This window comes from Clytia hemisphaerica, unplaced genomic scaffold, assembly GCF_902728285.1.
Source record: "Clytia hemisphaerica strain Z4C2 unplaced genomic scaffold, Clytia hemisphaerica genome assembly, whole genome shotgun sequence".
Classification (NCBI taxonomy): Eukaryota; Metazoa; Cnidaria; class Hydrozoa; order Leptothecata; family Clytiidae; genus Clytia; species Clytia hemisphaerica.
In genome coordinates, this window is record NW_027104146.1 from 91495 (window position 1) to 108686 (window position 17192).

The 17192-nt window shown below is 35.0% G+C and overlaps 1 protein-coding gene across 1 annotated transcript; it reads left to right on the top strand.

The window, feature by feature from the left end:
• Positions 1-285: 285 nt before the first annotated feature.
• LOC136813821 (beta-1 adrenergic receptor-like) lies at positions 286-17034 on the top strand. The gene is made up of 2 exons (XM_067070307.1): positions 286-538; positions 14629-17034. Exons 1-2 carry the CDS (start codon positions 345-347, stop codon positions 16373-16375), a joined length of 1941 nt encoding a protein of 646 aa, XP_066926408.1. The 5' UTR covers positions 286-344; the 3' UTR covers positions 16376-17034.
• The last annotated feature ends 158 nt before the right edge of the window (positions 17035-17192 follow it).

Below are 17192 nucleotides of genomic sequence, written 5' to 3' on the forward strand. Positions count from 1 at the left end.
CAAGTGTAGTATGTATGTTACACTATATTGTTATAAATTTTTTTCTTTTACTTTTTAATGAAGAACATCTGTACTAATTTTCACATTGATAACTCTACTAGAACAAAGATAATCGAGGGTGGTAGAGTCTAATACCCCCCCCTTCCCCCCCCCCCCTTGGGGCTAGAAAAAAAGCTTGGGCTTAATAGGGGTTAAACAAGGTGTAGAGGACATTCTTAGATCTTCTTGCTGCTCGTAAAACGATAAAGGTCATTTCTACGTTTATATTTATATTGTTTTAGAAAATTAAGAAAACATAGTCAATAATACACGAAGTTGCTTTTGGAAGTAAAAAGATAAAGAAAATGTGTCACATAAGCAAAATGATTGCGTCATCAGTATTGACGAGTTGGAAAACGTCAATGAAAATTCAGGAAAATTACGAAAGTTGCAGATGTAAACATGGGATAACGTTGTTTCGAAGATCGAATGTACGAGATTTGGAAAACCATTTACACGAACCAACAACAACTCTCAAAGAAGAATGCCAGATGATGTAGTGAGTATTTCTCTCTTTTTTTCATCTCGTCATTTTTATGGGATTTTACAATCTAACGTGGATATCAAAGGCCGCGTTGGGAGCAGAAAGTTTAAGTAAGTAGTACTAAGTTGATATGGGAATTCAATTCTGATTACTCTTAGTAGGGGGCCAATCCTTAGGATCCGTGACATCTTTTATGCGACGCAACCGCATCTTCTTTTAAGATAAGAACATTCTTAGGCTTAAAACTGAATAAGTTAAGAACATCCGAAGGTTTTAAAAGTTTCGGATGTTCTTATAAAATAACGTGTAATGATCTTAATCTTGGCTTGATCTTAATATTGGATTAGCCCCTTTCCTTTAGAACTCTAGCATGAGTGGCCGCAAATACGCCCATCGAAATATCAGATAAGAGAAAGCTAAACTATGATGCTCACGAAAACTCAATTTTCTGAATTTTTAGTTTTCATCTGTGAATATTCTCATCAGGAAAAGCATGTCACGACTTAGGATTCAAAATCAATTAACACGTGACTGCTTCAAATAACCGAATTCTTAACATGTAATGAGATGTTGTCATGTCTATTGCTTTCTCATTAGAATCTATATAAAAAAATGCGTTCAAAAACTGGAACCTTAGTTATTTAGTCATTTTGAATACATCATCATAAGAATATAAGAATTCGATGGCCAAGAAGCTAAGAACACATAGTCCCCTCCCTTTTATAAAGAGGGGGAACCAATTTTCCAATTTTGAATAGGTGAGGGGGAAATGAAAATTTGAATAGTAAAGGGGGGGGGGGAGAGAGGAGGGAAAACATCGATAGTTGGCAATTTTTTTTTTGGGGGGGGGGAGTGTAAAATCACTTCAATTTTATCTCAGCAACCAGGTCAGTCCACATGATATCATGTGATTAGATCATGATTGAAAAATTAACCAATTTTCGTTCTATTTTGTCTAGTATTTCTTTTGCAGCAAAATTTTACGTTTGTGTCAGGTTGAAATTTGAGATATTTATACGGGTATATGGGGGGAACTGATATTTTCAGAATTTTCTGGGGGGGGAAGCAAAAAAGAGGGGGAAACGAAAAAACTCAGTCATAGGGGGGAAAAAAAGAGGAGGGAGATTTAAAAAAATCAAGAATTTGGTGGGGGGAACAAACCCTGGATGACACTATGGAACATTATAATAAAAGGCTATATGAACTCTAAAACACCCAATTTCCTATAGAAAATTGATTCTACTGTCACTTTCAAGCGGGATAGTGGTTCTGTCAGTTAAAAGATAGTTTGCGGTAAGTTCACTTGTTTTTACGTCAATAAAAGATATTTTCCGTTCCCCTAGAAAAAACTCTATTAAAATTTTTAGCCGCCTATCCCGGAAAGAAACAGTTGAAAACATCTCTTAAAAGTGAGGAGATCTTATCCAAGATAGCGCATCCTGTATCACCCCGAAATCCCACAGGTGATACTGTAAAAAAATTCACAAAATCTGTAAAAAAAACTTGTGAGTAGGATTGCTTTTTTGAAAATTGAACCTTAGTTGAAGCAGTTGGCATGCTAAAAAATGTAAAACCACTCCACGGCAGAGACTTGCGATGAAATGTCTCATAAAAAGAACATTATTCTTTTTAACCTAACCATAACAGACCTAGACTATGCTATAGTCTAAGACGAGTTTCATCTAAGAGGAACAAAGGTGAAGACGGGAATTTTTTACGGGAGTAGCTGTTGTCAACAGTAAACACAGACTCTATCCGCCGCGAAACATATTACGTTTTAGATAATATACAAACTATATTATATCATAATAATACATTATACGGACGATAGCATCGTCTATAACAGACCGTTCGTCGGGGTTCTTTTCGTGCGAGGAAGAGTTTGGTACAGGCTACAGAACGATGGTACATATGATTCAGTTAACATGGCAATACACGAATTTCCTGTCAACAGGTTCATGTAAAAAAGTCACAAAAAAACGTCAAGTAAAGGCTGAATCGGCTGAATATTGCACGCTTAAGCATATTTTTTTAAATGTCTACAAAGCTCTACTCGTCGTTTTTGGCGACTTTTTTATATGAATTTTTTATAGGAAATTTTTATAATTCTGAAAACTGAGTTCACATAATCAAATAAAGCTGACATGTAAATAAGAGCAATCGAATTATGTCACTGTTATTGTTTACATTGTCATCATGTAAAACAACCAAAACGTTACTTTTCAATTTAAAGAAAAAAAACATACAAAAAGGTATTAGAGCTTGTATAACTATCAAATGATTGGTTGGACCTGATAATCACTGGCTCATGTTGAAGAAATACAGTGGAATCTCCATAACTCGAACACGCACGGGAAAACACAAATTGAGAGTTAAGGAAATTTTGAGTTAAGGAGTAAGGTTTATGAGGCATTGTTAACTGACATTGTCAACTTGTTCGAGTTAAGGAGACATTCGAGTTATAGAGTAAAAGAGTTTTCATAAGAAAGTTTCCATCGGCTCGTACGGGATACTCGAGGATGGATTAACTTATACTCGAGCAAAAATTGACTTATCTATAGATAAATATAGAAGATTTTTTAGCTATAGTTAACACTTATAACTCGATTTTTAAGGGCGATTAGTTATTCATCGAATAAGAGCGTCTTTTATCAGAGTTTCTTGTTTGCGGCGACTTTAAATATTATCGAATAATGGAGCGTGTCGAATAGACGTCGTTGAATTAGAGAGTTTCAACTGTATTGCGAGTTTTGCTGAGATCGCGAAGATGTTTTTTTTTTTTTTAACTGACTTTTTAGCCTGGTGATAGCTTGATTTCTCCACAATTAGTAACGATCACGATAGAAGTTTTGAAGCCTTAGGATGTTCTTAGTCTTTTGAGTTTTAAGCCTAAAAATGTTCTCAAGTTGTTCTTATTCTCATCATTTTTTGAGTATTTTTGTCCATTTTTTTAAGAAATCGGGTGCTTAGAGTCTGCAAAACCTTGAAATATTATCTATCAACTTGTCCTTGATATTTTGGCCATCAAAGATTTATGTTCTACTTTTATAGATTGTTCTTATAAAAAAATGCTCAGGTGGTCGAGGGTCAACATTACTTTCGGTACGTACTAGAACTAGAAGTTGGGGGGGGGGGTGATAGAGCTATTTATGTTAAGGGGACAAGGAGATACGCTCAGAATAATCGGTTACGCATAGGGTGCCCAACATTGAGTTTCAAGCCGAAGGCTAGAGGTCAATCTCCTTGGTAGGATTTGAAGCCAACAAATCCTACCAAAGTTGCGCGGCCTTGAGCGACCCGCCTGGTTTTTACACAAATGACAGATTGAAACTAAAATTTACCGCTTCATTTTGAAAAATATATCACTCGAAAACAAAGGAATTGCTAGATTCAATCCGTCATCAAAAATACGGCGCATATTTTAAGGCTTCAATTTTTCTTGCCTGAGAAAGGTTAGAGATTGACCTCTAGCCTTCGGCTTGAAACTCAATGGTGCCCAACAGTTTATGCTACAGATTTTTTTATAAGAACAAATTATATAAGAACATAAGGCTTTGCTGGCCAAAATGTTAAGAACAAGTTAAGAACATTTTAAGGCTTTGTGGTCTCAAAAACACCCTATTTCTTAGGAAAACGGTTAAAATTATCCACAAAATGGTCAAAATTAGAACATTTTCAGAACATTTTTAGGCTTAAAATTGAAGAATTTAACAACATCTGAGGGTTTCAAAAATTTTGGATATTCTTACAAAAAAATGTGAAGGGTGCCCAACAGTTTATGCTCTGTGTCAATTTCACCTTCGTCCACGATTTCGCTGACCAAATATTTACTTTGTCTGTTGATTTTAAGTATACTTGTTGATGAGATGTTTGTTTGTCATCTAATATATAATGGTTGTATGATGCTACACGTTTTTCTAAGAACAAGCTATATAAGAACATAAGGCTTCGATTGCCAAAATATTAAGAACAATTTAAGAACATTTTAAGGTTTCTTGGACTCAAAAACATTCAATTTCGTACAAAAATACTCACAAAATGAATTGCGTAAATAAGAACATGCTAAGAACGTTTTTAGGCTTCAAACTCGAAAAGTTAAGACCATCTAAAGGCTTCAAAAATCTTTGATGTTCGTATGAAAAACGTATAATAAAAATGTATGTTTTCAATGATGTTATTGACGCCGTTGTCTGACTACAACAGTTATCCTGCGGTTGTTCGTGTTCGAAGTTCGTTGCATTTTTACATCAGACATACCTTAAGAGCAGAAATTTTGGTTTTGGTGCAATTTGACGGAATTTATTTTGGCGATTTAATGAAATTTTCTAAATTTGACGAGAATTAATTTTGGCGAACGACCCATTTTTTGTTGAATATTTAAGCTTAAAAAGGACGAAAAAGGGGTTTTTAGGAGAAATAGAGACAAGTGTGAAATAAATTTAAATTTGGTGAGAATCAATTATGGCGAGTGGCCTATAAATTTAAATTTGGCGGAAAGAAATTTGGTGAATTTGGCAAATTTTTTAAGCAGTTTGCCAAATTCGCCGAAATTTTTTCTCGTCAAAATTTCTTCTCTTAAGGTAATTATATCTCCAACAAAGAATACAAGTCAAGGAAAAGTTTTTAAAATTATTATGTCAGATGGAGTAAATATATCATATATTTCTTGTAAAGGTAATAAGATTAATATATTTTTTGTAAGATTAAAGAGGTTCTTGAAAGGTGCTACTTCGAATGTTGTTTATGTTGGACCTTCCCGGTCCCACTAAGGGTCACAAAACCCATAACATCAAATTTCACCGGGGAAGGTTTTTTATCAGGTTCGCCAGGTTGCTGTCACGGGGCATCATATTGATTCAAAGAACTGTCAAGGGTAGAAAAATTCCCACTAGGTCATCTCCCGGGAGACGGGGCACTGACCTTGACGGCCGACGGAGACGTGCCGCTGGAGTTTGAAAAATGGACCCTGTCAGATATTTGGTAAATTTGGGACCCTGTCAGAAAGAAAAATCGAAAAGTTTTCCTATTTTTCCACCCTGAAAAGTGGCCAAAATGGATAAAAGTAGACGAGAAATTGGACTCTGTCAGATATCTTCAGAGCCTAAAAAGGGACCCTGACCAGCGGCACGTCCCCGTACCCAATTTCGCCTGTGTGCCGGGGTCATCGACTGAGGGATTGGAAAATTGCATTTCATGTGTGAGATCGTATGAAAACGTTATAGCATTTGGTCTCTCTGGATTTTTGCTATTTTTTTCCCGTTCAATTGCTGTTTTGCGGTTTTTCAAGCTTGTTGTTTTGAAGTGTGTTTAGCTTATTTCAAGTGATGATTTTCACGTTTTTTTTTATAAGAACATCCAAAATTTTGAAAGCCTGCGAATGTTCCAAAAAATGTTCTTAAACATTTCAGTTCTTATTTTCACTATTTTGTGAGTATTTTTATCCATTTTTCTAAGAAAATAGGTGTTTTAGGGTCCGCAAAGCCTTAAAATGTTCCTAACTTGTTCTTCACATTTTAGCAATGAAAGTGTTATGTCTTATGTAGTTTGTTCTTATAAAAAACGTGTATTTTTCTCTCAAGAAGCGTGAAAACCTCATATTTACCACAATTTTTATTCGGATCTCCTTCTTTCAGTTTTGGTACCCGTTTCATAAAATGTTCCAAACTTATTTTTCTTGAAGAAGGACTCCAAAACACCTACCTTTTGAAAGATTGACCCAGTTTTTGGATATGAAAAATTTCAAATTTTGTCTCAACAATGCTTTAACCAACTTTTTGACGGTTTACACTTTTATCCACCCTGATAAAATATATTTGTCCTGTGTTTTAATGAAATGGGGGCTTGTTGACCGACGAAAAACATCAAAACAAGCTTTAATTCAAATAATAACTGAAAATTCAAATCGTAAACAAGTATATAATAAGGAAAAGACTAAAATTGAAAGTTTTGGATTTGAGAAAGGTGATAAAAGAGAACATTTTTGAGTAAAGATCTTACATTGTTGAACTATTTCTTAACAACTGACACTTGCGGTACTACATGCATTTTACCAACGTACCGACTTCAAGATGAGAACTCTAGCTAATATTAAAATTCGAATTCCAGCAATTATTGTTTCAAAAAGGTAAGAATTTTGAATACTTTTTGTATTTAAAACACCCCCTTCTCACAGACTCACCGGGACCCCTTCCCACTCTGGAAAATTGGTAAAAATATCGTTCCCACTGGAAAATTATGCTTTGATTTTTGTCATCACTAAAAATAATCAGATAAGAAAATCGTCATTGCTAAATTTCGTAATATTTTTTCCATACCACTGAATTTTTTGGCTCGAGAACAATGGAATTCAAACCCCAGCCATAAAAACACGAGAATAGCAATCCCCATCGAGTTTTGGTCCGTTATTTTTATCCCCAGCTGAAAAGATCCTACTGGGTCTGTGAGAAGGGGGTGTTTAAAAAAGATCTTTGTCAAGACCATAAACCCAGGGGTTACTGCCCTCGCCGATTGACATAGATTTTGATTGGGAGGCAAGTGAAGTTAAGTACCGGGTGCAGCAGAAAAAACTTTGGACGTTTGGCGAGCCACTGAGGCCGAACAAAGTCTTGTTTAGACTCAAAACCACTTTTATTAGAAAGAGGACATGCTAACTTAAATTTTGCGGTATAACTTTTTAAGTTTGGTCAAGTAGTTGTCAAGTTATAAGCTTTTGAAGTCAAAATTCACTTTTCGAAAAGTGTAAAAAACACGTAAAAAAAGGTGTATTAAATTTATGCAAATAATGAAAAATAGCTCAGTATTTGACTTATTTAACGACTTTTACGACATAATTAATTGTTAAAATACTTTTAAAAGTAGTTTTCGTTTACAACATAGTCAGTTTTTAGTAAATAGTCAGTTTTTAGAAATATTTGAAAAAAATTCTTATCGAAAACGCTTAAAAATGCTTAATTTAATACCCTTTTATTACGTGTTTTTACACTTTTCGAAAAGTGAATTTTAACTTCAAAAGCTTATAACTTGACAACTACTTGACCAAACTTATAAAGTTATACCGCAAAATTTAAGTTAGCATGTCCTCTTTCTAATAAAAGTGGTTTTGAGTCTAAACAAGACTTTGTTCGGCCTCAGTGGCTCGCCAAACGTCCAAAGTTTTTTCTGCTGCACCCGGTATTATTACGACTCAAAAATATCTCTGTAAACTTAGACTACACAATAGACAGCTCCAGTCTTTTAGGCCTTACTTTGTAGGAGTTTTAAGGCCGGTCTCCACTTGCGCGTGCTGCGATCGCAACTTTGGCTTCAATCATTTTTGCTTGGAGAAAAGATTACGTCATAAAAACGCAGAGCGCGCTTGGAAAAAAAGTTGAATGTATTTCAACTTTTTTTTCAAGCGCGCGATCGTTACGTCATATCGCACCAATGGAGTTGCTTCATTTCTCTTTTGACCAATAGCGTGGAAGCTTTGCTCGAAGAAGTGCGATCGCAGCGCGCGCAAGTGGAGACCGGCCTTTACGCTTGAATCGAAGGAAGATATGACGTAGCCTACCTAAACTAAGACCAGAGGAAGTTGGTTTTGTTTATTCAATACACACACCTCCCAGCTGACACACAACGTTTTAACGTTTTAACGTTCAAATGACGTCATTTGGACGTTATGAATGTCACATGGACGTTGTTTTGACGTTGTGTGTTGTCTGGGTACTAATGGAAGTTTAATGACCAAATTTTAAGTGTTGAAAATGATAACTAAAGGGGTGGTAAAGATATCGCGTTTGTTGAAAAAGATTTAATTTAGATTATGGAAATTTTCGGGGGATTAGAACGCGACAGAGAAAACGGTAGTATAGTAGGGGATTCATGCCAGTGTTTGTATGTAACATAGGATTCACTTTTTTCGATTTTTCTCAACATTTTTGAAGCCTTCAGATTGTTCTTAACTTTTTAAGTTTTAAGCCTAAAAAATGTTCTTAACCTGTTCTTATTTTCACAATTTTGTGATTATTTTTGTGTAATTTCCTAAAAAACTAGGTATTTTAAAAGCCTTGTTTTATTTAGTTTTGACCATCAAAGTCTAATGTTCTTATAAAGTTTGTTCTAATCAGATAACAAGTATTTTCAGAGAAACTTTTGAAATGTTTGTCAAATTATTTAAACTGAAGAATTTAAAATTTTTATCTCCGAAGGATCTTGACACGATCTTTTTTATTTCTAGCGTCTTGGATAATGTTTTTTTTTTCAACGAATTTCATGTTTTTTTTTTGGTTTCCTTGTATTACCGTCAAGTTTTTATAAGAACATCCAAAATTTTTGAAGCCTTAGAATGTTCTTAACTATTTGGGTTTTAAGCCTAGAAATGTTCTTAAAATGTTCTTATTGTCGCACACGGAGATTTAGGTGTGGAACTCCCTGGATATTTCACCAGACAGTTTCACTAAACCCCGAGGCGCAGTGTACCCTGAAAGAGTACAATTTAAGAAGATAGTAACTGGACGATAGTAACTTCGACCGAATGAATTTTATATTTACATAAAAGTGATCACTAATATTTCAATAACTCCAAATAACTGTTCCTTAATATAGTTGTCTAAAAAGTCGATAACACGATAATATCTCCAATTGATGTTATGGAAGGTTCCAGATCTAAATCAGTAACAAGTCTCTTTACTAATAGTACGGTTCGTAACTCTCTAGCTTTCCAGCATGTTTCGACTCTCCAGCACGCTTCCGACTCTCAGCACGCTCTCCGACTCCCAGCACGCTCTCCGACTCCAATAATGATTTTGTGATTCCGGTATTTATAGTTTTTAGTTCTATGAGTATTTAGAGGACTGGATTTAGAGCCTGGGATCAATAGTCACGTTGGTTTAGTTGTCCGCGTCCATTCATTTGGTTGGGATTGCTTCCTCGATCCCAGTTCATAAATCTTTCAGTGTTGTGCGTAGATTGATTCAGTCTCTTGGTTTTGTTCTCGATTATCTCAGTGTGTCAGTGGTATGTAAGATATTAGTCACGCTTGGGCTAACGGGGTTGCAGTCCGTTTTCCTCGATGATCTTCATGCGTAAATCTATTCAACGTGAATGGTATATGATGATTTTCCATTGACTGAATGCTGGTAGCTAGAGAAGGTCTTTTCATGGTCTATTCCTGCGTAAGCACGTTGGACTTGAATGGATAATGTAGATTGTTTATTTTGGGATGAGTGATATTTTCTCAAAATATCTCTACTGTCACATTATTCACACCATTTTGTGACCATTTTCCTAAGAAAACGGGTGTTTTGAGTCCACAAAGCCTTAAAATGTTCTTAACTTGTTCTTAACATTTTTGCCATCGAAGCCTTTTGCAGTTCTTATATAGTTTGTTCTTATAAAAAAACGTTGCTGTCAAGTTTTATTTGAAGTTTGTTTCGGTGTCTGTCTATCATCTTTCTTTATCAAGTCAAATTTGGCTTTCTACACGTTTTTTTATAAGAACAAACTATGACCATAAGGCTTCGAAAGCCAAACTATTAAGAACAAGTTAAGAACATTTTAAGGCTGTGGACTCTAAAACACTTGACTTCTTAAGAAAATTGCACAAAAATACTCACAAAATGGTGAACATATAAGAACATTTTTAGGCTTAAAAATTAAAAACATGGGAAGGATTCAAAAATTTAGATGTTCTTATAAAAGAACGTGTACATCACTCTTTACAAAAGGTTTTTGAGTTTTCTTTGACTTTATGAGAGACAAACTATGGATCGATTCCTTTTGGTATTGACACTGTGAACAAAAAAAGCCAATAGGGTTTATAATTTCTCAATTTTTCTTTTTCAAAAAAAATTAATTCAATTAGTTATCTTTTGTTATTGACAAATAAGAAATAACAAAATTCAGGATTTTTCTAAATTCCGTTCTGTGGCTTTTTGAAAGTTAAGCAAGACCAATTTTATTTGTTGTTCCACGGGCAAATCGTTAGCAAAATATGAGTCGGTCGGTCGGTAAAATAAAGGTAAGATTTTCATTAATCATGGAAGGTAATAAGGCTTTAAGTAATATTTTCAAATAAACTTGATGGAAAATTCATCATTCATCTTTGATGGAGTTTGTAATAAAATCTTTCGTGCATAGAATTCATGATCCTAGATTGTTTTCAACATTAAGCGTAAATATTTTAAATGTACTAATATTAGAAATTTGTGGCATAGGAAATCCAATATTATTACTTTTACGTTTGCAGCAAATGCAGGGTCGGTCAAGCCCGTAGAACAACACATTAAATTGGTCTTGCCTTAGAGGTATGCTGGTTTTTATCTCTCCGTGCAGAGGGTCCGAGCTTATCGAGAAAGACAATGTTTTTCTGCTAAGGTTATCCATCCATTTAAAAGAATGGAGGTTGATGACATTTGATTTTCGAGACGAAGGCTAAAGCTGAATCTTAAACCTTTCTCAAGTAAGAAAATCTGAAGCCTTAAAATTTGCGTGGTATTTTGGATGTCGATTTAATCTCACTTTTTTTTCGTGTTTTAAATTTTTTAAACTATGGCGATTAATATCAAGCTAAGCATTTGTATTATCTGGTACCAGATGTTGAAATTTAATATGACACGCATTGCTCTGGACTGAAGGTCGTGCAAATTTTCGGAATATCAAATGAACATTTGTATAAAAACAACAAATCTAATTCATCAAGATTTAAAAACACCTACTTATAGCCAACACCTTTATAAGGATTATGACTCCCAAATAGTAATGCATTTAAACGTTTTGTACATCCTGTGGACGTTAGATGAATGTTAAAATAACGTTGTGGACTTTAGATGGATGTTAAAATAACTTTGTGGACGTGGGATGGATGTTTAAATAACGTTGTGGATGTTATATGGATGTTAGAATATCGTTGTGGACGTTATATGGATGTTAGAATAACGTTGTGGACGTTAGACGGATGTTAAATTAACGTTGTGGACGTTATATGGATGTTAGAATAACGTTGTGGACGTTAGATGGATGTTAAAATAACGTTGTGTGTCAGCTTAGTATGAAAAATATCTTACTCAACTTTAGAGAAAGAAAAACAGCATCTGTGGCCGGCAGTAGATTTTCTGCTGATATTTTTCTTGCATACGTTATGCAATTTCTCATCAAGTTTTCAAAAAAAAGGATAATTAATTTCTCAATAATGCTTCTTAGATTTTTTACAAGCACAACACTCTCTAAGATACCAACGTTCCGTGAATCAGTGCCTTTTCAACTTTTTGAATTCTGAAAAAGCATCGCTCTCACATTAAGAATATCGCATTTAAAATCTTAAAATTTCTCAAAGAGCGCTGTGGCGATCATATGAGGAAATACTGCATAGATTGGGGCTCAAAAACAGTAGATATTCATATCTATTGAGTATCTAACATAGAAAAATGGTTTTATCTACATAATGTCCCAAATTGATAAAGCTGCTTATTAAAAAAAAAACCGCTATATGTTTTCATAGAGGTATAAAGAAAAACAGGAGTTGAATGTGTCGGTAATTGGTCGTTAAAGTCTTTTGATTTCTTTTATAAAATGTATCAAAAGAAATTCTAAGCTCGCCCGATGAAATAAGACTTTTTAGTTGAACTCAAGTTTGCGCTGAACATTCTAATAATCAGTATTGAAGATTCTAGCCTTTAAATATACGAAAATTAGATAAAACTTCGTCCACGAAACAAGTTTATGTTCCATTTCGCTATCCGTTCAATTTAGTTTTGAAAAGATATTTTCTCATGCCAGAAAATGAAAAGTTCTTTATAAGCACACACGATCTCAGACTCAATTTGTAGACATAAAGTCGCTGGAGAATTTTGGAGGAAAGTATCAAGCAATAGAGGTCACCTTAAAGAAAACATTGATCGAAAAATCTTATCATTTGATGAAGGATTGCCAAGTTTACAGGTCTTTTTAGTCCAAATATTTTCTTACACTGATGTCAGAAACAATGAAACTCGTCTCATCTAATTTCTAAAGCTTAAATGAGCCAATAAGATTTCACCTATGGATAAAAGAGCATTAAAAATGCACGATATATATGAGATTATGAGCATGCATACATCGTAACTTTTTTAATCGGAGGGCGAGCTTGGTTACAATAGCTTACTTCTCCTGTTTCTTTATACCTCTATGATGTTTTGCAATATTGCAAAAATACGAAAAAAGAATCAAGATTTTCCGCGTCAAAAATAAACGTAAACAGAAACAGATTATTACACACTCTTTCTTCAGAAGAACATTTTTATAAGAACAATGAGTCTTAAAAAATGCTAGTAAATAAGAACAATTTAAGAACATTAGCTAGGAAATTTTATTCTACCTACAGTACCTCTGTTTTGCCATAGGAATAAGAACAAAATAAGAACAATTATAGTCTCAAAGTGTCGAAAAAATAAGAACATCCGAGACTGATAAAAGCTTTACTAGTTCTTATGAGAAAGCTTGCAACTGCTGTCTGATTTCATAGGTAAGTTTAGAGGGGAGATTTAAGGAGAGAATTTTTTGAATCTTTGCGGTAAATTCTAGTAGGCAACAAGCGAGTGAATAGATAGGAATGTGGATAGAATGATGACAAATTGTGAAAGAAAATCTGGTTAAGTGGTCGTCGAATGTAATGAAAAGACCTGAAAAGACCGAACTGTTCGTGTCATTGTTTTCTGCGAAAAAGAAATATCCTCTGAAGGGTTTTTTTAACCTGGTATTTGAGTTTTATTGACATTCCTTTGTTTAACAAGATTATGAAGTGCCTCGAATTCTGTAAAGTTTTAACTACAATTTTTACAATATAAAAGTAGCGACTTTTAGTTAGAAAATATATAAAGATTTATAATAAATTTTAGAATATAACTATTTTAACATACTTTAAAATATCAGCATGTCATAATATTTAGACATGATGAAAGGTCTTCAATCTCCCAAGAGTCTTTGGTTTTATTGAACTTTTCTCCTATATATATGGCTTCTATTTAACAGGGGACACCCGGCTCTGTATTGAATGGTCTAGGAGGCTTCTCCTTAGAACCGTCTGCGCTATAGTTTATACTGCCTGCAATCTTTTGAAACACTTTTTTGGATGAGTGCATTAATCCGTTGTGAACCACTAAGGAACAAGGTCAGCACTCCCAACCCATCCACGTTGTATTGTGGAATCGATACTTAACACAGTCACAGAAATAGACTAGTAAACTAGTCGGTTATTACCTATAACCTTATAATAAAACTGTCAATCAAATAATGTAAACACTGACATTCAGCGTGAGAGAAAAGGAAAATAACCGACTAGAAGCTACTTCCAACGCCTTTCTTTCTTCGCCTAAAATCGTAAGGAGAGACATACAGATTTCTGTATGTCTGACCCGTGCGGGATTGCATTTATTTTTCTTTCTGTTTATTGCGTTTTTAGAAATGCTCATTTATTTATATGTTCCCATGTTCAATGTTACTATGAAATATCATTTAGTCAAAAAAGTTGGATGGATTCTCAAAAACCTAAAAAATGTTGTAAAATTAAACAACGTTTTTTGAGGGAAGTAGCTTCTAATCGTTGAAATTCAGAAAAGACACGCAACTTCATCCCTTCGATTCTTTTTATTTGGAGCTTGATTTTTTGTATTATATAGGTCTGTTTTCAACGACTAGTTTACTAGTCTATCACAGAAAAGCTTCTTGAATTTACTTGCCAAGTGATTAACATTCCTTGTGGGAATCGAGCACCAACGATGCCAACAACTACAGTATTACGCCTTTTAAGGCTTGGGAGACGAGAATTTTTTTTCGCGTTGGTGCAATGCAACATGCTCCGTCCCACCAACCAGAAACGCTTTCTCGTGTCTCTACCCCATTTTTCTTTCTACCAATAAAAGTGAGATCTCACTTTTGTCCAAGGGACGAAATCAGCGTGTCTTTTGGGTATTTCCTTAAATTTTTGTCCCATGAAACAAGAAGATAAATCATGAGACACGCACTTTTTCTCTTGTTTTTGTAGGATGGAGCATGATACATTGCATCAACGCGAAAAAAAACTTTTAGTGTTCCCAAGCCTTTAGTGTTAAAATTTACAAAAGTCAATAAATACTTTATCCTTTTTTCTCTAGTCGCAAGTTATTAAAAATGGTGACTACATTCAACAACAGCTCAACCAGACAAAATGGTGGAATCTCTAATACCAATATCACGGTAACCGAAGCTCTAAATGGTTTGTCAGATGGATTGTCATTGGAAACCAAATTAAGCATCTTATGTATCATCTTAACGTTCGCGTTGCTTGGAAACGTAATTTTGATTGTTTCTATATTAAAGACACCACGCATGCGTAAATCATTGACCAATCAACTGATTCTAAATCTAGCATTGTGTGACGTAGTAATCGTTATTACAGGTATTCCAGGCGAAATCATTAACCAGACATTAGGAACCTGGGTACTAGGAGAGATCGGATGCCGTTTACTATATCCCGTATCAACCTACGCCGTAATTGCTGCCGTCACCACGTTACTTATGATCGGCGTAGACCGCTTCTTTGCGGCTTCATATCCGTTCCGGTACCGTACCCTGAAATCGAAATCACATCTTACGCTTGGTATAGTGCATGTGTACGCTCTCGCTTGCGTCGTCCCGTATGCTTTTCATTTGACGTTAACGGAAGATGACGGCGTCATTATATGCGACGAGACGTGGTCAGATTCTACTAGCACTATTTATACTATATTTTTATTCGTGATTCAATACGGCGCTCCTCTTCCCATCATCGTTGCGTTATACGCTAAAACGTGGATACGGATCAAACACCAAAACGATAGCGTCATCAAAAACGCGGAGAGTATGCATCGTGGGAGTAAGAAACGTCAAGACGCTAGAAAACGGGAGAGTGGAGAATACGCCCGGCAAAGTCTTTTATCCGTCGATAATAATTCGTTAGCCCCAAATCACAGCACCCGGCGTCGATCACGGTCACTTTTAGATGCAATACGTGAAAGTTTCATTTCCCTTACGGGGGAAGACGGGGAACACTCGCATAAATACGTTTCACAGACGGCGATAGATCGACATAAACAGACAACGAAACTGTTGAAGCTTTTCATCTGTGTTATTCTTGTGTTTGCAGTTTGTATGTTACCTTATCATATCATTTGGTTAAATATCGCTATAACGGGTAAATCACTTTTATCAAATGAAACTCATTATCTAATAGCGTATTTGTTAACATACGTTAATTCCGTAATTAATCCGATTATATACGGAATTCACCCACGTTTCCGTATTCTTTATAAAAATTGTATAAAAGAGGTTTTAAATTGTTGTACTAATGTATGTTTCAAAAGACAATTTTATGAAACGGAGGAGATACGTGGCAGTACTGCAGACTCTGTCTATTCCGTTTGGACACCAGAAACATTTCGGAAACGGATTTCCCGGACGTTTTCCACCGGTTCAAAGTCTTCACTGAAAAAGCGGAACAAAAGCCGATCAGACAGTTTACCTAAAAATGGAACGTCTAGGCGACGGAGTAAGACTGTTCCACCGACAAATATTCCCGTCAAAAAACGAAGTTTAACGATACCACAAATCACGGTGACGGATATTGAACACGATATAGGCGACGTTTTTACCGACGAGAACCGAGTAAAAGTATCGGTGTCGTCGAGTTGTAGTAGCGAGAACGATGACGTTTTCGTTACGAACAATCAAGCTTTAACAGAATATCGAGCATCTTTTTTTAACAGTAACGATGAAGGGAATTCGAAATTTGACCAACGTGGCCTATTATATATTGACAAAGATTTTGTTATGTCTAGAGAAGGTTTACTATTACTTGAGACAATGTCCGAAAGTGATTGCTAATTATCAGAGTTTGATGAAGAATAGTACACGATTTTTTATGAGAGCATCCAAAATTTTTGAAGCCTTCGGATGCTCTTAACTTTTTAAGTTTTAAGCCTAAAAATGTTCTTAACATGTTCTCACCATTTTTTGAGAATTTTTGTCCATTTTCTTAAGAAATTGGGTGTTTTAGAGTTTGCAAAGCCTGAAAATGTTGAAAGTAAGATAAAACTTTTTGTCTTTTCTTATTCCTGAAAATGTTCTTAACTTGTTCTTAGCATTTTTGCCATCGAAGCCTTATGTTCTTATATAGTTTTTTTATCTTTTCATAAATTACACTACGAAGCATTCGCCTCGTTTCGAGACAATTGTCAAACACACAGATATCTAAGCCCGAAGGGCTAGATAGGCAACTTTAAGCTTTCTCCAGCAAAAAAAAGTGAAGCAAAAATTTGACTTTTTAAATTTCGTGCCGATGGATAGGATCTAGCATTTTAATTGTTTTCGGAGCGCGAGATCAAAAAACGTACGCGGCAAACGCTATTTCACATCTCTCAAACCGGTGAAATTGCATATTTTAGTCAAGTGACTTTGGTAGGAAATCCTTCCAAACCTAGGCTTCACTTTTCGATAAAAGCCGCAAATCTAGCCCTTCGGGCTTTACAGATATCTGTAGTCAAACATCATCAGGAGGGACGGGAAGGAGTTTTTACAAGCTCTTATTTGATTTGTTTGGTCGTTAACCAGTAATAAAACAACTTTGTTACTTTTTCTAAAGAACGCGTCATTTTTATTACTTCAAATGACCAATTATTAAAGCATCTTATAAAAACTCCAT

Coding starts and splice junctions, on each gene's coding strand:
- LOC136813821 (XM_067070307.1), top strand. CDS start 345: ATGTGTCACATAAGCAAAATGATTGCGTCATCAGTATTGACGAGTTGG. Junction 539..14,628: donor GAAGAATGCCAGATGATGTA/GTGAGTATTTCT, acceptor TTTTTTCTCTAG/TCGCAAGTTATTAAAAATGG.